The sequence below is a fragment of the Engystomops pustulosus genome, chromosome 5 (assembly GCF_040894005.1).
Source record: "Engystomops pustulosus chromosome 5, aEngPut4.maternal, whole genome shotgun sequence".
Taxonomy (NCBI): domain Eukaryota; kingdom Metazoa; phylum Chordata; class Amphibia; order Anura; family Leptodactylidae; genus Engystomops; species Engystomops pustulosus.
In genome coordinates, this window is record NC_092415.1 from 209577140 (window position 1) to 209599824 (window position 22685).

At 45.3% G+C, this 22685-nt stretch overlaps 1 protein-coding gene across 2 annotated transcripts in view; it reads right to left on the reverse strand.

Annotated features, from left to right (window-relative positions):
- Positions 1 to 4607: 4607 nt before the first annotated feature.
- Positions 4608 to 22685, reverse strand: part of LOC140134307 (tumor necrosis factor receptor superfamily member 16-like) — a 37686-nt gene continuing 19608 nt past the window's right edge. The window contains exons 4-7 of one of the 2 annotated variants that reach the window (XM_072154903.1): positions 16010 to 16078; positions 9404 to 9566; positions 5636 to 5781; positions 4608 to 5244 (exon numbers count right to left, since the gene is read on the reverse strand). In XM_072154903.1, coding sequence (XP_072011004.1) covers positions 4943 to 5244; positions 5636 to 5781; positions 9404 to 9566; positions 16010 to 16078 — 680 coding nt within the window. In that variant the 3' untranslated portion in view covers positions 4608 to 4942. Of the gene's footprint in view, positions 5248 to 5635; positions 5782 to 9403; positions 9567 to 16009; positions 16079 to 22685 lie in introns of both variants that reach the window. The other variant, XM_072154902.1, reaches the window with a different exon arrangement.

Below are 22685 nucleotides of genomic sequence, written 5' to 3' on the forward strand. Positions count from 1 at the left end.
CGCGTGTATCAGTATCCTCCCCGTAATGCAGGACCCCCACGTGTATCAGTATCCGGCCCGTAATGCAGGACCCCCCCGCGTGTATCAGTATCCTCCCCGTAATGCAGGACCCCCCCGCGTGTATCAGTATCCTCCCCGTAATGCAGGACCCCCCCGCGTGTATCAGTATCCTCCCCGTAATGCAGGACCCCAACGTGTATCAGTATCCTCCCCGTAATGCAGGACCCCCCCGTGTATCAGTATCCTCCCCGTAATGCAGGACCCCCCCGTGTATCAGTATCCTCCCCGTAATGCAGGACCCCCACGTGTATCAGTATCCTCCCCGTAATGCAGGACCCCCCCGCGTGTATCAGTATCCTCCCCGTAATGCAGGACCCCCCCGCGTGTATCAGTATCCTCCCCGTAATGCAGGACCCCCGCGTGTATCAGTATCCTCCCCGTAATGCAGGACCCCCGCGTGTATCAGTATCCTCCCCGTAATGCAGGACCCCCCCGCGTGTATCAGTATCCTCCCCGTAATGCAGGACCCCCCCGCGTGTATCAGTATCCTCCCCGTAATGCAGGACCCCCCCGCGTGTATCAGTATCCTCCCCGTAATGCAGGACCCCCCCGCGTGTATCAGTATCCTCCCCGTAATGCAGGACCCCCGCGTGTATCAGTATCCTCCCCGTAATGCAGGACCCCCCCCCGCGTGTATCAGTATCCTCCCCGTAATGCAGGACCCCCCCGCGTGTATCACTATCCTCCCCGTAATGCAGGACCCCCCCCGCGTGTATCAGTATCCTCCCCGTAATGCAGGACCCCCCCCCCCCCGCGTGTATCAGTATCCTCCCTGTAATGCAGGACCCCCGCGTGTATCAGTATCCTCCCCGTAATGCAGGACCCCCCCACGTGTATCAGTATCCTCCCCGTAATGCAGGACCCCCGCGTGTATCAGTATCCTCCCCGTAATGCAGGACCCCCCCGCGTGTATCAGTATCCTCCCCGTAATGCTGGACCCCCCCGCGTGTATCAGTATCCTCCCCGTAATGCAGGACCCCCCCCCCCCCCCGCGTGTATCAGTATCCTCCCTGTAATGCAGGACCCCCGCGTGTATCAGTATCCTCCCCGTAATGCAGGACCCCCCCACGTGTATCAGTATCCTCCCCGTAATGCAGGACCCCCCCGCGTGTATCAGTATCCTCCCCGTAATGCAGGACCCCCCCGCGTGTATCAGTATCCTCCCCGTAATGCAGGACCCCCCCGCGTGTATCAGTATCCTCCCCGTAATGCAGGACCCCCCCGCGTGTATCAGTATCCTCCCCGTAATGCAGGACCCCCACGTGTATCAGTATCCTCCCCGTAATGCAGGACCCCCCCCCGCGTGTATCAGTATCCGGCCCGTAATGCAGGACCCCCCGCGTGTATCCGTATCCTCCCCGTAATGCAGGACCCCCCCGCGTGTATCAGTATCCTCCCCGTAATGCAGGACCCCCGCGTGTATCAGTATCCTCCCCGTAATGCAGGACCCCCCCGCGTGTATCAGTATCCTCCCCGTAATGCAGGACCCCCGCGTGTATCAGTATCCTCCCCGTAATGCAGGACCCCCCCGTGTGTATCCGTATCCTCCCCGTAATGCAGGACCCCCCCGCGTGTATCAGTATCCTCCCCGTAATGCAGGACCCCCCCGCGTGTATCAGTATCCGGCCCGTAATGCAGGACCCCCCCGCGTGTATCAGTATCCTCCCCGTAATGCAGGACCCCCGCGTGTATCAGTATCCTCCCCGTAATGCAGGACCCCCGCGTGTATCAGTATCCTCCCCGTAATGCAGGACCCCCGCGTGTATCAGTATCCGGCCCGTAATGCAGGACCCCCCCCGGCGTGCATCCGTATCCTCCCCGTAATGCAGGACCCCCGCGTGTATCAGTATCCTCCCCGTAATGCAGGACCCCCCCGCGTGTATCAGTATCCTCCCCGTAATGCAGGACCCCCCCGCGTGTATCAGTATCCTCCCCGTAATGCAGGACCCCCCCGCGTGTATCAGTATCCTCCCCGTAATGCAGGACCCCCGCGTGTATCAGTATCCTCCCCGTAATGCAGGACCCCCGCGTGTATCAGTATCCTCCCCGTAATGCAGGACCCCCACCTGTATCAGTATCCTCCCCGTAATGCAGGACCCCCCCGCGTGTATCAGTATCCTCCCCGTAATGCAGGACCCCCACGTGTATCAGTATCCGGCCCGTAATGCAGGACCCCCGCGTGTATCAGTATCCTCCCCGTAATGCAGGACCCCCCCGCGTGTATCAGTATCCTCCCCGTAATGCAGGACCCCCCCGCGTGTATCAGTATCCTCCCCGTAATGCAGGACCCCCCCGCGTGTATCAGTATCCTCCCCGTAATGCAGGACCCCAACGTGTATCAGTATCCTCCCCGTAATGCAGGACCCCCCCGTGTATCAGTATCCTCCCCGTAATGCAGGACCCCCCCGTGTATCAGTATCCTCCCCGTAATGCAGGACCCCCACGTGTATCAGTATCCTCCCCGTAATGCAGGACCCCCCCGCGTGTATCAGTATCCTCCCCGTAATGCAGGACCCCCCCGCGTGTATCAGTATCCTCCCCGTAATGCAGGACCCCCCCGCGTGTATCAGTATCCTCCCCGTAATGCAGGACCCCCCCGCGTGTATCAGTATCCTCCCCGTAATGCAGGACCCCCACCTGTATCCGTATCCTCCCCGTAATGCAGGACCCCCACGTGTATCAGTATCCTCCCCGTAATGCAGGACCCCCCCGCGAGTATCAGTATCCTCCCCGTAATGCAGGACCCCCCCCGCGTGTATCAGTATCCTCCCCGTAATGCAGGACCCCCCCCCCCCCCCGCGTGTATCAGTATCCTCCCTGTAATGCAGGACCCCCGCGTGTATCAGTATCCTCCCCGTAATGCAGGACCCCCCCACGTGTATCAGTATCCTCCCCGTAATGCAGGACCCCCGCGTGTATCAGTATCCTCCCCGTAATGCAGGACCCCCCCGCGTGTATCAGTATCCTCCCCGTAATGCTGGACCCCCCCGCGTGTATCAGTATCCTCCCCGTAATGCAGGACCCCCCCCCCCCCCCGCGTGTATCAGTATCCTCCCTGTAATGCAGGACCCCCGCGTGTATCAGTATCCTCCCCGTAATGCAGGACCCCCCCACGTGTATCAGTATCCTCCCTGTAATGCAGGACCCCCGCGTGTATCAGTATCCTCCCCGTAATGCAGGACCCCCCCGCGTGTATCAGTATCCTCCCCGTAATGCAGGACCCCCCCGCGTGTATCAGTATCCTCCCCGTAATGCAGGACCCCCGCGTGTATCAGTATCCTCCCCGTAATGCAGGACCCCCCCGCGTGTATCAGTATCCTCCCCGTAATGCAGGACCCCCCCGCGTGTATCAGTATCCTCCCCGTAATGCAGGACCCCCCCGCGTGTATCAGTATCCTCCCCGTAATGCAGGACCCCCCCGCGTGTATCAGTATCCTCCCCGTAATGCAGGACCCCCCCGCGTGTATCAGTATCCTCCCCGTAATGCAGGACCCCCCCGCGTGCATCCGTATCCTCCCCGTAATGCAGGACCCCCCCGCGTGTATCACTATCCTCCCCGTAATGCAGGACCCCCCCGCGTGTATCACTATCCTCCCCGTAATGCAGGACCCCCCGGAGACGAGCGGCTGAACATCAGAGACTCCTCCAAGTATCTAAAAACAAGACATTTAATATCAAGTGACAGGAAACGGCGCGACCTCTCAGAGGCGGCAAAAACCAAAGGTCTCCCTTACAGAAAGTCACGGGAACTTTAATTATGGGGTTTTTTTTATATATTAATAGAAAAACCAGTCCCTTCCCCCGGCGTCCGGTGACATCATCCAGCGCCAAAGTTATGGCTTTAGTTTCCAGGTATGAAAAAAAAACAATGCACAAAATAGTCAAATATTTCCATAGAAAATACAAAATAAAAAAAGATAAAAGAAACCACAAGGAGCCGGAAGGCAGCAAATAACATTAATAGAGAACATGTGAGGAGGGTCCATCCTGACGTCATTGTGGGGGGGCGGGGTGTGGATGAAAACGGCTCCACCGAGGAGGAGGAGGGGGGGGCGGGGTGTGGATGAAGACGGCTCCACCGAGGAGGGGGGGGCGGGGTGTGGATGAAAACGGCTCCACCGAGGAGGAGGAGGGGGGGGGGGACGGGGTGTGGATGAAGACGGCTCCACCGAGGAGGAGGGGGGGGGGCGGGGTGTGGATGAAGACGGCTCCACCGAGGAGGAGGGGGGAGCGGGGCGGGGTGTGGATGAAGACGGCTCCACTGAGGAGGGGTGGGCGGGGTGTGGATGAAAACGGCTCCACTGAGGAGGGGGGGGCGGGGTGTGGATGAAAACGGCTCCACCGAGGAGGAGGAGGGGGGGGGGGACGGGGTGTGGATGAAGACGGCTCCACCGAGGAGGAGGGGGGGGGGGCGTTGTGTGGATGAAGACGGCTCCACCGAGGAGGAGGGGGGAGCGGGGCGGGGTGTGGATGAAGACGGCTCCACTGAGGAGGGGTGGGCGGGGTGTGGATGAAGACGGCTCCACCGAGGAGGAGGGGGGGGCGGGGCGGGGTGTGGATGAAGACGGCTCCACCGAGGAGGAGGGGGGGGGCGGGGTGTGGATGAAGACGGCTCCACCGAGGAGGAGGAGGAGGTCCCATCAGCCAAGGCCACAAAGTGAAAGAAGAAGAAGCGTAAAAACATCCCAAAGATCAAGTAGAGTTTTATCCATAGACTTGAAGATTCCCCCGAAATACACGGGTCTCAGTGGGACGGAGGCAGAAGGAGGCGGTGGAGGTCCAGTAGAAGACAACTCCAGTTGAGCCTCCATCATCACATGGACAGAAGTTTATTCCCTTCTTTGTTTGGTGTCCAGTCCTCTCTGGGTAAGAGCCACGAGTGTTACACCACGGAGCTGGCGTCGGCTGTGCTGTTCAGGGTCTCCACCACGTCGGCCCGCTCCATATTGACCAGGGCTGCACATAGCACCTCCAGCGTGGAGCTGTCCTTGGATGACCAGTCAGTAAGAAGAGTGTGAACTGGATCCTCTCCTCTTCCAAATGCATCTATTGTATCTTCTTCGTAGCCCAGGAGGCTGGCAAGACGCTGCCAGTCCTTCCCGCGGCTGGTGTCCGTCAGGAGACGCTCCACCTCTTCTTGCTTGTTCGGGGAGAGGTTGATGTAAAGTTTTGGCTCCAGTTTGGCTGCTGAGACAAAACGGTCAAAGTCACAAATTGTGTTCAATAGAGAGAGCACCATGAGATGGCGAGGAGCACCATGAGATGGTGAGGCGCACCATGAGATGGCGAGGAGCACCATGAGATGGTGAGGCGCACCATGAGATGGCGAGGAGCACCACATCTACTGATCATTGACTAAGATTCTCCATTCAAGGTCACTAACCACCGCCACAAAGTCATCATTTCCGGAGTGAGATGAGGGACTGACATTGAGCTATTAACTGAACAGTCTGGAGAATATCGGACCAAAGACCAACTAAACTGAAAATCAGAACCGGTGGAGACTCCTCCCTCTCTACCCGGGGAAGGGGGGGTGGGAGGGAATATCCTGCCAAGCATAAAAGGTCCAACATACCTTTGTTGAGTTGGGTGTGCTCCTGTAGACTGTGTGTGTCCAGGAAAACCCCACTGTCACTGTGAAGCTTCTCGCCCTCACCAGATGCCGCCAGTTCTCCTGCTCTTTGTTTGGCCAGGAGCTTCTTCTGCTTGCAGGTGGCCCAGCTAAAAACACACAAAAAAAACCCAGAATGGTCAGCAGATAGCCTTCAGGATTCCCAATTACCTTCTAGTGGTCCTTTCGATTGTCCAACAACAAGTGGTAGACCTTCTGATGGTCTACAATCCCATCAACAAATTGTCAATGTCCGCAGGGTAAACCATAGCACCAGCAAGGTGGTAGATAAGACTCAGACCTTCAATTGATCAAATAAACCAACGAACCTTGGACCAACCATCAGATGATGCAACATCCCACCATTGAACCATAAATGCAAAAAGCTGTAGAACCTGAGATAGTAAACCATAACAATAACAAGTCACTTAAGATGATCAAACCGTAGCATCAACAAGCCATAGATCTCCAGATGATCAACCCGTAGCACCAACAAGCCATAGATCTCCAGATGATCAACCCAAAGCACCGACAAGCCATAGATCTCCAGATAATCAACCCATAGCACCGACAAGCCATAGATCTCCAGATGATCAACCCATAGCACCGACAAGCCATAGATCTCCAGATGATCAACCCATAGCACTGACAAGCCATAGATCTCCAGATGATCAACCCATAGCACCGACAAGCCATAGATCTCCAGATGATCAACCCATAGCACTGACAAGCCATAGATCTCCAGATGATCAACCCATAGCACTGACAAGCCATAGATCTCCAGATGATCAACCCATAGCACTGACAAGCCATAGATCTCCAGATGATCAACCCATAGCACCGACAAGCCATAGATCTCCAGATAATCAACCCAAAGCACCGACAAGCCATAGATCTCCAGATGATCAACCCATAGCACTGACAAGCCATAGACCTCCAGATGATCAACCCGTAGCACCGACAAGCCATAGACCTCCAGATGATCAACCCGTAGCACCGACAAGCCATAGATCTCCAGATGATCAACCCAAAGCACTGACAGGCCATAGATCTCCAGATGATCAACCCATAGCACCGACAAGCCATAGACCTCCAGATGATCAACCCGTAGCACCAACAAGCCATAGATCTCCAGATAATCAACCCAAAGCACCGACAAGCCATAGATCTCCAGATGATCAACCCATAGCACCGACAAGCCATAGATCTCCAGATGATCAACCCATAGCACTGACAAGCCATAGATCTCCAGATGATCAACCCAAAGCACCGACAAGCCATAGATCTCCAGATAATCAACCCATAGCACCGACAAGCCATAGATCTCCAGATGATCAACCCATAGCACCGACAAGCCATAGATCTCCAGATGATCAACCCATAGCACTGACAAGCCATAGATCTCCAGATGATCAACCCATAGCACTGACAAGCCATAGATCTCCAGATGATCAACCCATAGCACTGACAAGCCATAGATCTCCAGATAATCAACCCAAAGCACTGACAAGCCATAGATCTCCAGATGATCAACCCATAGCACCGACAAGCCATAGATCTCCAGATGATCAACCCATAGCACTGACAAGCCATAGATCTCCAGATGATCAACCCATAGCACTGACAAGCCATAGATCTCCAGATGATCAACCCATAGCACTGACAAGCCATAGATCTCCAGATGATCAACCCATAGCACCGACAAGCCATAGATCTCCAGATAATCAACCCAAAGCACCGACAAGCCATAGATCTCCAGATGATCAACCCATAGCACTGACAAGCCATAGACCTCCAGATGATCAACCCGTAGCACCGACAAGCCATAGACCTCCAGATGATCAACCCGTAGCACCGACAAGCCATAGATCTCCAGATGATCAACCCAAAGCACTGACAGGCCATAGATCTCCAGATGATCAACCCATAGCACCGACAAGCCATAGACCTCCAGATGATCAAACCGTAGCACTGACAAGCCATAGATCTCCAGATGATCAACCCATAGGACTGACAAGCCATAGATCTCCAGATGATCAACCCATAGCACCGACAAGCCATAGATCTCCAGATGATCAACCCATAGCACCGACAAGCCATAGATCTCCAGATGATCAACCCATAGTACCGACAAGCCATAGATCTCCAGATGATCAACCCATAGGACTGACAAGCCATAGATCTCCAGATGATCAACCCATAGCACCGACAAGCCATAGATCTCCAGATGATCAACCCATAGCACCGACAAGCCATAGATCTCCAGATGATCAACCCATAGCACCGACAAGCCATAGATCTCCAGATGATCAACCCATAGCACCGACAAGCCATAGATCTCCAGATGATCAACCCATAGCACCGACAAGCCATAGATCTCTAGATGATCAATCCATAGGACCGACAAGCCATAGATCTCCAGATGATCAGCCCATAGCACCGACAAGCCATAGATCTCCAGATGATCAGCCCATAGCACCGACAAGCCATAGATCTCCAGATGATCAACCCATAGCACCGACAAGCCGTATATCTCCAGATGATCAACCCATAGCACTGACAAGCCATAGACCTCTAGATGATCAACCCATAGCACCGACAAGCCATAGATCTCCAGATGATCAACCCGTAGCACCGACAAGCCATAGACCTCCAGATGATCAACCCATAGCACCGACAAGCCATAGATCTCCAGATGATCAACCCATAGCACCGACAAGCTGTAGATCTCCAGATGATCAACCCATAGCACTGACAAGCCATAGATCTCCAGATGATCAGCCCATAGCACCAACAAGCCGTAGATCTCCAGATGATCAACCCATAGCACTGACAAGCCATAGATCTCCAGATGATCAACCCAAAGGACCAACAAGCCAAAGATCTCAAGATGATCAACCCATAGCACTGACAAGCCATAGATCTCCAGATGATCAACCCATAGCACCGACAAGCCATAGATCTCCAGATGATCAACCCATAGCACCAACAAGCCGTAGATCTCCAGATGATCAACCCATAGCACTGACAAGCCATAGATCTCCAGATGATCAACCCAAAGGACCAACAAGCCAAATATCTCAAGATGATCAACCCATAGCACCGACAAGCCATAGATCTCCAGATGATCAGCCCATAGCACCGACAAGCCATAGACCTCCAGATGATCAACCCATAGCACCGACAAGCCATAGATCTCCAGATGATCAGCCCATAGCACCGACAAGCCATAGACCTCCAGATGATCAACCCATAGCACCGACAAGCCATAGATCTCCAGATGATCAAGCCATAGGACCGAAGACCAGAAGACATCCCTGGGACACACGGACAAGGAGCTGAGTTACTAATATTTGTGCAGAACTCCTTTGAGATGGTCCATGAGTTCCACTATCTGCTCTTAGTTATGATTGTCCTTCCATGGAGACAATGGGTCGAGCTGTGGATCAGAATTATGGGACCAGAATCTGAAGGAGAAGTAAAGAGAATAATGAGCAGCGAGATGTGAGAAGGACGCGGACTAATCCGCTGAGCGGGAGGCTAATCCCATTCATAGGCTGGAAATCGCCTGGAAGGACCAGAGACCGGACAAAAGCCTCATCCCGGGCCTGGAATGTCCTCCCTGCCGAGAGGAGAAGCTCAGGACGAGCAGCCGGACCCTGGGAAACGCTTCCCACCGATCTCCTACAGGGAAGGGGGAGAGAGCGGAGGGACACAATCCCACGGACTTACCACTTAAAGGCCACGTATCCGATCAGCCCGACCACCACGGCCGCCAGGATGGAGCAGTACACCGGGATAATGTTCTTACTGTTATCCTCCGGAGAGATGAAGTGCGGAGACCCGGACACAGAGGAGTTATCATCCCTGCCCTTCAGGACCCAGACGTCTCTACCTGCAGGAAGACACCGGGAAGTAGTACTGTGCACTGCCCATATATACAGGGGAAGTAGTACTGTGCACTGTATATATACAGGAGAAGTAGTACTGTGCACTGTATATATACACAGGAGAAGTAGTACTGTGCACTGTATATATATATACAGGAGAAGTAGTACTGTGCACTGCCCATATATACAGGAGAAGTAGTACTGTGCACTGTATATATACAGGAGAAGTAGTACTGTGCACTGTATATATACAGGAGAAGTAGTACTGTGCACTGCCCATATATACAGGAGAAGTAGTACTGTGCACTGCCCATATATACAGGAGAAGTAGTACTGTGCACTGCCCATATATACAGGAGAAGTAGTACTGTGCAATGGCCATATCTACAGGAGAAGTAGTACTGTGCACTGTATATATACACAGGAGAAGTAGTACTGTGCACTGCCCATATATACAGGAGAAGTAGTACTGTGCACTGCCCATATATACAGGAGAAGTAGTACTGTGCACTGTATATATACAGGAGAAGTAGTACTGTGCACTGGCCATATCTACAGGAGAAGTAGTACTGTGCACTGTATATATACACAGGAGAAGTAGTACTGTGCACTGCCCATATATACAGGAGAAGTAGTACTGTGCACTGTATATATACAGGAGAAGTAGTACTGTGCACTGTATATATATATACAGGAGAAGTAGTACTGTGCACTGTATATATATACAGGAGAAGTAGTACTGTGCACTGTATATATATACTGGAGAAGTAGTACTGTGCACTGGCCATATCTACAGGAGAAGTAGTACTGTGCACTGTATATATATATACAGGAGAAGTAGTACTGTGCACTGGCCATATCTACAGGAGAAGTAGTACTGTGCACCGGCCGTATATACAGGAGAAGTAGTACTGTGCACTGTATATATACAGGAGAAGTAGTACTGTGCACCGGCCATATATACAGGAGAAGTAGTACTGTGCACTGTAGATATACAGAAGAAGTAGTACTGTGCACTGTATATATATACAGGAGAAGTAGTACTGTGCACTGTATATATACAGGAGAAGTAGTACTGTGCACTGTATATATATATACAGGAGAAGTAGTACTGTGCACTGTATATATACACAGGAGAAGTAGTACTGTGCACTGTATATATATATACAGGAGAAGTAGTACTGTGCACTGTATATATATACAGGAGAAGTAGTACTGTGCACTGTATATATATACAGGAGAAGTAGTACTGTGCACTATATATATACACAGGAGAAGTAGTACTGTGCACTGTATATATATACAGGAGAAGTAGTACTGTGCACTGTATATATACACAGGAGAAGTAGTACTGTGCACTGTATATATACAGGAGAAGTAGTACTGTGCACTGCCCATATATACAGGAGAAGTAGTACTGTGCACTGCCCATATATACAGGAGAAGTAGTACTGTGCACTGCCCATATATACAGGAGAAGTAGTACTGTGCACTGGCCATATCTACAGGAGAAGTAGTACTGTGCACTGTATATATACACAGGAGAAGTAGTACTGTGCACTGCCCATATATACAGGAGAAGTAGTACTGTGCACTGCCCATATATACAGGAGAAGTAGTACTGTGCACTGTATATATACAGGAGAAGTAGTACTGTGCACTGGCCATATCTACAGGAGAAGTAGTACTGTGCACTGTATATATACACAGGAGAAGTAGTACTGTGCACTGCCCATATATACAGGAGAAGTAGTACTGTGCACTGTATATATACAGGAGAAGTAGTACTGTGCACTGTATATATATATACAGGAGAAGTAGTACTGTGCACTGTATATATATACAGGAGAAGTAGTACTGTGCACTGTATATATATACTGGAGAAGTAGTACTGTGCACTGGCCATATCTACAGGAGAAGTAGTACTGTGCACTGTATATATATATACAGGAGAAGTAGTACTGTGCACTGGCCATATCTACAGGAGAAGTAGTACTGTGCACCGGCCGTATATACAGGAGAAGTAGTACTGTGCACTGTATATATACAGGAGAAGTAGTACTGTGCACCGGCCATATATACAGGAGAAGTAGTACTGTGCACTGTATATATATATACAGGAGAAGTAGTACTGTGCACTGTATATATATATACAGGAGAAGTAGTACTGTGCACTGTACATATATACAGGAGAAGTAGTACTGTGCACTGTACATATACAGGAGAAGTAGTACTGTGCACTGTATATATATACAGGAGAAGTAGTACTGTGCACTGTATATATACACAGGAGAAGTAGTACTGTGCACTGTATATATATATACAGGAGAAGTAGTACTGTGCACTGTATATATATATACAGGAGAAGTAGTACTGTGCACTGTATATATACACAGGAGAAGTAGTACTGTGCACTGTATATATATATATACAGGAGAAGTAGTACTGTGCACTGTATATATATACAGGAGAAGTAGTACTGTGCACTGTATATATATACAGGAGAAGTAGTACTGTGCACTATATATATACACAGGAGAAGTAGTACTGTGCACTGTATATATATACTGGAGAAGTAGTACTGTGCACTGTATATATATACAGGAGAAGTAGTACTGTGCACTGTATATATACACAGGAGAAGTAGTACTGTGCACTGTCCATATATACAGGAGAAGTAGTACTGTGCACTGTATATATACAGGAGAAGTAGTACTGTGCACTGTCCATATATACAGGAGAAGTAGTACTGTGCACTGTATATATATACAGGAGAAGTAGTACTGTGCACTGTATATATATACTGGAGAAGTAGTACTGTGCACTGTATATATACACAGGAGAAGTAGTACTGTGCACTGTATATATACACAGGAGAAGTAGTACTGTGCACTGTATATATATACAGGAGAAGTAGTACTGTGCACTGTATATATACAGGAGAAGTAGTACTGTGCACTGTATATATATACTGGAGAAGTAGTACTGTGCACTGTATATATATACAGGAGAAGTAGTACTGTGCACTGTATATATATACTGGAGAAGTAGTACTGTGCACTGTATATATATACAGGAGAAGTAGTACTGTGCACTGTATATATATACAGGAGAAGTAGTACTGTGCACTGTATATATACACAGGAGAAGTAGTACTGTGCACTGTATATATATACTGGAGAAGTAGTACTGTGCACTGTATATATATACAGGAGAAGTAGTACTGTGCACTGTATATATACACAGGAGAAGTAGTACTGTGCACTGTATATATATACAGGAGAAGTAGTACTGTGCACTGTATATATACAGGAGAAGTAGTACTGTGCACTGTATATATACAGGAGAAGTAGTACTGTGCACTGTATATATACAGGAGAAGTAGTACTGTGCACTGTATATATACAGGAGAAGTAGTACTGTGCACTGTATATATATACAGGAGTAGTACTGTGCACTGTATATATATACAGGAGAAGTAGTACTGTGCACTGTATATATATACAGGAGAAGTAGTACTGTGCACTGTATATATATACTGGAGAAGTAGTACTGTGCACTGTATATATATACTGGAGAAGTAGTACTGTGCACTGTATATATACAGGAGAAGTAGTACTGTGCACTGTATATATATACTGGAGAAGTAGTACTGTGCACTGTATATATATACAGGAGAAGTAGTACTGTGCACTGCATATATATACAGGAGAAGTAGTACTGTGCACTGTGTATATACAGGAGAAGTAGTACTGTGCACTGTATATATATACAGGAGAAGTAGTACTGTGCACTGTATATATACAGGAGAAGTAGTACTGTGCACTGTATATACAGGAGAAGTAGTACTGTGCACTATATATACAGGAGAAGTAGTACTGTGCACTGTATATATATACTGGAGAAGTAGTACTGTGCACTGTATATATATACTGGAGAAGTAGTACTGTGCACTGTATATATACAGGAGAAGTAGTACTGTGCACTGTATATATATACTGGAGAAGTAGTACTGTGCACTGTATATATATACAGGAGAAGTAGTACTGTGCACTGCATATATATACAGGAGAAGTAGTACTGTGCACTGTGTATATACAGGAGAAGTAGTACTGTGCACTGTATATATATACAGGAGAAGTAGTACTGTGCACTGTATATATACAGGAGAAGTAGTACTGTGCACTGTATATATACTGGAGAAGTAGTACTGTGCACTGTATATATATATACAGGAGAAGTAGTACTGTGCACTGTATATATACAGGAGAAGTAGTACTGTGCACTGTATATATACAGGAGAAGTAGTACTGTGCACTGTATATATATACAGGAGAAGTAGTACTGTGCACTGTATATATACAGGGGAAGTAGTACTGTGCACTATATATATATATATACACAGGAGAAGTAGTACTGTGCACTGTATATATACAGGAGAAGTAGTGCTGTGCACTGTATATATACAGGAGAAGTAGTACTGTGCACTGTATATATATACAGGAGAAGTAGTACTGTGCACTGTATATATACACAGGAGAAGTAGTACTGTGCACTGTATATATACACAGGAGAAGTAGTACTGTGCACTGTATATATATACAGGAGAAGTAGTACTGTGCACTGTATATATACAGGAGAAGTAGTACTGTGCACTGTATATATATACTGGAGAAGTAGTACTGTGCACTGTATATATATACAGGAGAAGTAGTACTGTGCACTGTATATATATACTGGAGAAGTAGTACTGTGCACTGTATATATATACAGGAGAAGTAGTACTGTGCACTGTATATATATACAGGAGAAGTAGTACTGTGCACTGTATATATACACAGGAGAAGTAGTACTGTGCACTGTATATATATACTGGAGAAGTAGTACTGTGCACTGTATATATATACAGGAGAAGTAGTACTGTGCACTGTATATATACACAGGAGAAGTAGTACTGTGCACTGTATATATACAGGAGAAGTAGTACTGTGCACTGCATATATATATACAGGAGAAGTAGTACTGTGCACTGTATATATACAGGAGAAGTAGTACTGTGCACTGCATATATATATACAGGAGAAGTAGTACTGTGCACTGTATATATACAGGAGAAGTAGTACTGTGCACTGTATATATACAGGAGAAGTAGTACTGTGCACTGTATATATATACAGGAGAAGTAGTACTGTGCACTGTATATATACAGGAGAAGTAGTACTGTGCACTGTATATATACAGGAGAAGTAGTACTGTGCACTGTATATATACAGGAGAAGTAGTACTGTGCACTGTATATATACAGGAGAAGTAGTACTGTGCACTGTATATATATACAGGAGTAGTACTGTGCACTGTATATATATACAGGAGAAGTAGTACTGTGCACTGTATATATATACAGGAGAAGTAGTACTGTGCACTGTATATATATACTGGAGAAGTAGTACTGTGCACTGTATATATATACTGGAGAAGTAGTACTGTGCACTGTATATATACAGGAGAAGTAGTACTGTGCACTGTATATATATACTGGAGAAGTAGTACTGTGCACTGTATATATATACAGGAGAAGTAGTACTGTGCACTGCATATATATACAGGAGAAGTAGTACTGTGCACTGTATATATATACAGGAGAAGTAGTACTGTGCACTGTATATATACAGGAGAAGTAGTACTGTGCACTGTATATACAGGAGAAGTAGTACTGTGCACTATATATACAGGAGAAGTAGTACTGTGCACTGTATATATATACTGGAGAAGTAGTACTGTGCACTGTATATATATACTGGAGAAGTAGTACTGTGCACTGTATATATACAGGAGAAGTAGTACTGTGCACTGTATATATATACTGGAGAAGTAGTACTGTGCACTGTATATATATACAGGAGAAGTAGTACTGTGCACTGCATATATATACAGGAGAAGTAGTACTGTGCACTGTGTATATACAGGAGAAGTAGTACTGTGCACTGTATATATATACAGGAGAAGTAGTACTGTGCACTGTATATATACAGGAGAAGTAGTACTGTGCACTGTATATATACTGGAGAAGTAGTACTGTGCACTGTATATATATATACAGGAGAAGTAGTACTGTGCACTGTATATATACAGGAGAAGTAGTACTGTGCACTGTATATATACAGGAGAAGTAGTACTGTGCACTGTATATATATACAGGAGAAGTAGTACTGTGCACTGTATATATACAGGGGAAGTAGTACTGTGCACTATATATATATATATACACAGGAGAAGTAGTACTGTGCACTGTATATATACAGGAGAAGTAGTGCTGTGCACTGTATATATATACTGGAGAAGTAGTACTGTGCACTGTCTCCTGTCCCATCACTCAGCTTTCCCTGGTCCAGACCCTACAGGGAACCAGCACCACATCACAGAGACACAGCGGACACCCAGCACTTACTGTCGTCCTCCAGTGATGTGTTCCCCGTAACGTTCTCATCCTTCCGCTTCAGAATCGGAACATCTTTACCTGGAGAAACACAAGAAATATCAGGTGTAAGTTATACTGTATTATACTCCAGAGCTGCACTCACTATTCTGCAGAAATACATCTGTATGTTTATAGTTCTGGGGGTGTATAGATGACTGACCCTGCACATTACTGTATCACTGGATGAACTCTGCCCTATGACCCTGACTGTATACACCCCCCCCCCTGCTGTCAGCACCACAATGCCAGATGCTGCACCCGCTCCTTTGAAGTGTCTGTGTGAAGAGGGTCAGAGGACGGGGTCACACAAATCTTCACATCCCAAAAAAAACAAATACAACCTCTAAGAAGGTAACACGGAGCTGATAGCAGAGGAGGGGGGTCAGTACAAACATGAGATGAGAGCGAGATAAGAGAACAGACACCAAAACCAGGAGCCAACAAGTATGTATGTACAGGAATATAACTGCTATAATGGTAGTGTTGCAGACAAAGTATAGGAGGGCGGGAGATCCGGCACTAGGAAAGGCATGTAGCTGAAGAGACGCTGTTAAGACATTGTAGAAAACTTTATTCTTCTTCTTTCTTTAAAAAATATACATGGTGGAACACATGGAATCACAAAAATAGGCAACAAAAAAACACGAGACAAAAAGAAAAATAGCAAGGTAACGCGTTTCGGACTATGTCATGTTTAGTCCTTAATCATACCTGACCTGCTTGTGTCCGCTCAGGGTTTAAATGGTAGAAAGGAAATCATATCCACGGGCGGGTTTCCGGCGTGAAAATGACACGCCCGGTAACATAAAAATTAAAAACTGGCTCTAACACCTGATTAGATAGAGAGAAAGTTTAGATAATTGTGTTAATAAAAATAGAATAAATCCTGTTTATAATTGAGACCTTTTGGAAAACGGGTATCTAAACTCAAAATCCAATACACTTCTCGGGATAATAGTATTTTTTTCCAGTCTCCGCCTCTGCTTGGGCGTGCGACTTGTTCTATAGCAATGACTGACATTCCACTCATTGAACCTGAATGTTTCTCCTTATAGTGTTTAGAGATGCCCGATAAATTTCGGGTACTGGAAACCGTGTGTGGATTAGCACCAGTGATATGTTCGCTGATGCGATCTTTTAGTTTCCTTACTGTGCAGCCCACGTATTGTAAGGAGCATTTAGAACACTGAATCAGATATACTACATGGGTCGATTCGCAATTCAGGTACGTTCTAATGTTATATGACATATTGGTGCTGGTGGAAGAAAAAGTAGTGGTTTTATTGATAAATTTACATACATTACACCGAGAGCCACCACATCTGTAACAGCCTTTTGTCTGTAGCCATGTGCTTTTGGAGGTGTTGTTTGTAAAAGCATTCGGTGCCACCATATCGCCAAGAGTTTTGGCTCTGGTAGATACGTAATTTACACCTTTAGATAGAATAGTTTTTAGGGTGGGATCGTGCTGTAACAGTGGCAGATGTTTTTTAATAATTTGCACAATGTCTGAGAATTGGGTATTATATTGTGTGCTGAAAGTGAGCCTCGACTGTTCTGGTGTATTAGTTTTTTTTGGTTTAGATTGTAAATACATCGAACGTGGTTTGCGGTTCACTATTTTAATAGCACGTTTGCATGAGTTTTTGGTATAACCTCTCGTTATAAGTCTCTGTGTAATAGTTAGACACTCTTGTTTGTATTTGGTATCTGTTGTACATGCTCTGCGGGCTCTGACATATTCCCCAATGGGAAGATTTTTAATAGTATGTGGAGCGTGACAACTCTTGGAATGGAGTAATGTATTACCCGAAGTCTTCTTTCGGTATAAAGAAGTTTGTACTTGATTGGTAACACTGTTACCTGTTAAGGAAACATCCAGGAATGAAATCTCATTTTTCTGATATTCATACGTAAATTTTAAATTGTAGGGGTTATTGTTGATATAATTCACAAAATGACCGACTGTCTCCAAGTCTGAATTCCAGACAAGGAGGCAGTCGTCTATATACCTCCCATACCAGGTAATGGCATGTAAAAATGGATTATGGGGAGTGATGAGGTAGTGTTCCTCCCATAGGGCCATATACAGATTGGCTAACGAAGGGGAGAAGCTAGCCCCCATAGGACACCCAAGTTTTTGGATATAGAATTTTGAGTTAAACATAAAGAAATTGTTGGATAACAAGAAATCAAGCACTAAAATGATAAAGTCCTGTAGAACACAATCGTAGTTACTGAATTTCTTTAGATGGTAACACAGTGCTTCACTAGCCAATCCATGGGGGATAGAGGTGTACAGTGCAGTCACGTCACACGTGAGCCATCCAGATGTTGAAGTCCAATGAAATTCGTCTAGAGCTGCCAGTACTGTTTTGGAGTCCTGTAGAAAACCAGGTAATCTTGAGACAAGTGGCTGAAGTAATTTGTCGAGCCAAACACTTAGTCTTTCATTGAGAGACCCCACACTTGATACTATGGGTCTGAATGGAGGTGGAAAATTGGGCTTATGCGATTTAGGGAGGGCATAGAATGAAGGAATGACTGGTTCGGTAGGTAGTAAATATTGAGCTGTTTTTTTGTCTAGTATGCCTATTTTCATGCCCTCTTCTAGCAAAGCTTGAAGTTTAGTTGTGATTTTCGGGGTGGGGTCTTCGTTGAGGATGTGATATACTTCTTTATCATTGAGCATCATTTCGACCTCTCGCTGGTATAGATCCCTATCGAGTACTACAATTGACCCTCCTTTGTCTGAGGGTCGAACATAGATGTAATGGTTATTGTTAAGTTGTTTAATGGCATTTTGCTCACGTTCTGTGAGATTTTTATCCCGGGGTGAACTTCTCGTGTTGTGGTGTAGGGCTTTGAGTTCCTCCTCTACACTTTCCTGGAATAAATCCATTTCAATAGATCTTGCCTTGATGGGATAGAAGGAGGGATTTTTGGTCGTTAGTAGATGAGAGGTGTTGAGAATCTTAGTAGAAGAATCTTCATTCGTGTCCAAGTCCAACATACTTAGTAATGTCACATGTTCCTGGAATTTATTCCTAGGGCTAAATATTTCTTGCCCCTTATTGTTTACTGACAAAAGAGTTGAGGTGGTGGGGGGAGGGGTACCACTTTCCTCTTGTTCTTCTGTGTGAAAATGTTTTTTGACAGTAAGCAAGCGTATGAATTTGTTTACGTCCTTAATCGTTTTGTACAGGTTCATGTCGCTAGTAGGGGAGAAACTTAAGCCTTTATTTAGAACATGTATTTGGTCATGTGTCAGGACACAAGCAGATAAGTTGATTACACTTCCATTGCTGGATTTATATGAAGTTGTTCTCATGGCATTGTCCATGGTGAGAGAGGAATTCCTTGTTCCCTGGATTGATGTATCGGCATCCAGTAAGATGGTATTATGGTTCTCAGTGATGTTTTGAGCTACTTCTTTGTTTGACGTGTAGTGTAACTCCTGATTTGGGTTTCGTTTGGAGTGCTTTCTGCCCGCCCTTCTATACCGTCTGGAGTTTTTTTCTTTTTGAGTTTGTCGTTTTTTGACACATTAGAAGTACCAGAGGCTTGGCAGTGTTCTGTATCTGAGAAGTCCGTATTGGGTTCCGAATCGCCATCCGATGAAGAAAAGGTGACCTTAGCCTTGGTTCTTCGTTTATTATATTTTTTTCGTAATATTGATTTCTGTCTGATCTGTGAAGGTTTCAAGTAGACTTGATTGGTTGAATAGTCTTCTAGGTCTCTATTAAACTTTTCTTTCTTAGTATTTGTAATTTGAGTTTCTAACAAGTCCAGCTTATTTTGTAATTTTTGTTGGGACTGTATATAAATTTCAGAAGATGTATAAGGTAGTAACTGAGTTTGTATGTGGTTGATTTCTTCTTGTAATGAATTTAGTTGTTCCTTTTCATTTTTGACTATTAATGTCATCAATTGCAAAGAGCATGTGGATAGAATTTTGTTCCATTGTGTTTCGAAATCTTCATTTTGTGTTGAGGAAGGAAATTTTTTGATGCGTAATCCTCGTGGGATCATATCTTTAGTTATATAGTTTTGTAGAGTTGTGCAGTCCCACCATAGTCTCAGCTGGTTAGTTAATAAGTCTTCCAATTTGTGTAGCAAGCTGCGTGTTCGAAAATCCGGATCTAAGGTGGGGTCAGTCTGTGAGAACAAGGCTTGAGCTTTATTTAAACGGTCTGGGTTATCCAGAGGAGGTAGTGTTAGAGCAGCTGGGGTGTTGTTTGTTGGTGAATCCATTTTGGAAACAATAATTGTGAAATAACAAAAGAAAAATAACACAAAAAGGATTTTTTGTGTATACCAAAAAGAGGAACGCACGACAATAAGTGAAGCTAAAACAATTATTAACCAGCCGGTATTTTCTTGTTAATTTTTATGTTACCGGGCGTGTCATTTTCACGCCGGAAACCCGCCCGTGGATATGATTTCCTTTCTACCATTTAAACCCTGAGCGGACACAAGCAGGTCAGGTATGATTAAGGACTAAACATGACATAGTCCGAAACGCGTTACCTTGCTATTTTTCTTTTTGTCTCGTGTTTTTTTGTTGCCTATTTTTGTGATTCCATGTGTTCCACCATGTATATTTTTTAAAGAAAGAAGAAGAATAAAGTTTTCTACAATGTCTTAACAGCGTCTCTTCAGCTACATGCCTTTCCTAGTGCCGGATCTCCCGCCCTCCTATACTTTGTCTGCAACACTACCATTGTATTTTACTGGATTCCCGGACCAGTTACAGGGACTTTCCGTGCACCCAGCCTAGCCTCACATCAGGATTATTACAGTCTTCAGAGGGGTGAGCTGTTACTTCAAATATTCTTTTCTTGCTGCTAATATAACTGCTATAATACTGCCCCCTATGTACAGGAATATAACTGCTATAATACTGCCCCCTATGTACAGGAATATAACTGCTATAATACTGCCCCCTATGTACAGGAATATAACTACTATAATACTGCCCCCTATGTACAGGAATATAACTACTATAATACTGCTCCCTATGTACAGGAATATAACTACTATAATACTGCCTCCTATGTACAGGGATATAACTACTATAATACTGCCTCCTATGTACAGGAATATAACTACTATACTACTGCCCCCTATGTACAGGAATATAACTACTATAATACTGCCCCTATATACAAGAATATAACTACTATAATACTGCCCCCTATGTACAGGAATATAACTACTATAATACTGCCCCCTATGTACAGGAATATAACTACTATAATACTGCCCCCTATGTACAAGAATATAACTACTATAATACTGCTCCCTATGTACAGGAATATAACTACTATAATACTGCCCCCTATGTACAGGAATATAACTACTATAATACTGCCCCCTATGTACAGGAATATAACTACTATAATACTGCCCCCTATGTACAGGAATATAACTACTATAATACTGTCCCCTATGTACAGGAATATAACTACTATAATACTGCCCCCTATGTACAGGAATATAACTACTATAATACTGCCCCCTATGTACAAGAATATAACTACTATAATACTGCCCCCTATGTACAGGAATATAACTACTATAATACTGCCCCCTATGTACAGGAATATAACTACTATAATACTGCCCCCAATGTACAAGAATATAACTACTATAATACTGCCCCCTATGTACAAGAATATAACTACTATAATACTGCCCCCTATGTACAGGAATATAACTACTATAATACTGCCCCCTATGTACAGGAATATAACTACTATAATACTGCCCCTATGTACAGGAATATAACTACTATAATACTGTCCTCTATGTACAGGAATATAACTACTATAATACTGCCCCCTATGTACAGGAATATAACTACTATAATACTGCCCCCTATGTACAAGAATATAACTACTATAATACTGCCCCCTATGTACAAGAATATAACTACTATAATACTGCCCCCTATGTACAAGAATATAACTACTATAATACTGCCCCCTATGTACAGGAATATAACTACTATATTACTGCCTCCTATGTACAGGAATATAACTACTATAATACTGCCCCCTATGTACAAGAATATAACTACTATAATACTGCCCCCTATGTACAGGAATATAACTACTATAATACTGCCCCCTATGTACAGGAATATAACTACTATAATACTGCCCCTATGTACAGGAATATAACTACTATAATACTGTCCTCTATGTACAGGAATATAACTACTATAATACTGCCCCCTATGTACAGGAATATAACTACTATAATACTGCCCCCTATGTACAAGAATATAACTACTATAATACTGCCCCCTATGTACAAGAATATAACTACTATAATACTGCCCCCTATGTACAAGAATATAACTGCTATAATACTGCCCCCTATGTACAGGAATATAACTACTATAATACTGCCTCCTATGTACAAGAATATAACTACTATAATACTGCCACTATGTACAGGAATATAACTACTATAATACTGCCCCTATGTACAGGAATATAACTACTATAATACTGCCCCCTATGTACAAGAATATAACTACTATAATACTGCCCCCTATGTACAAGAATATAACTACTATAATACTGCCCCCTATGTACAAGAATATAACTGCTATAATACTGCCCCCTATGTACAGGAA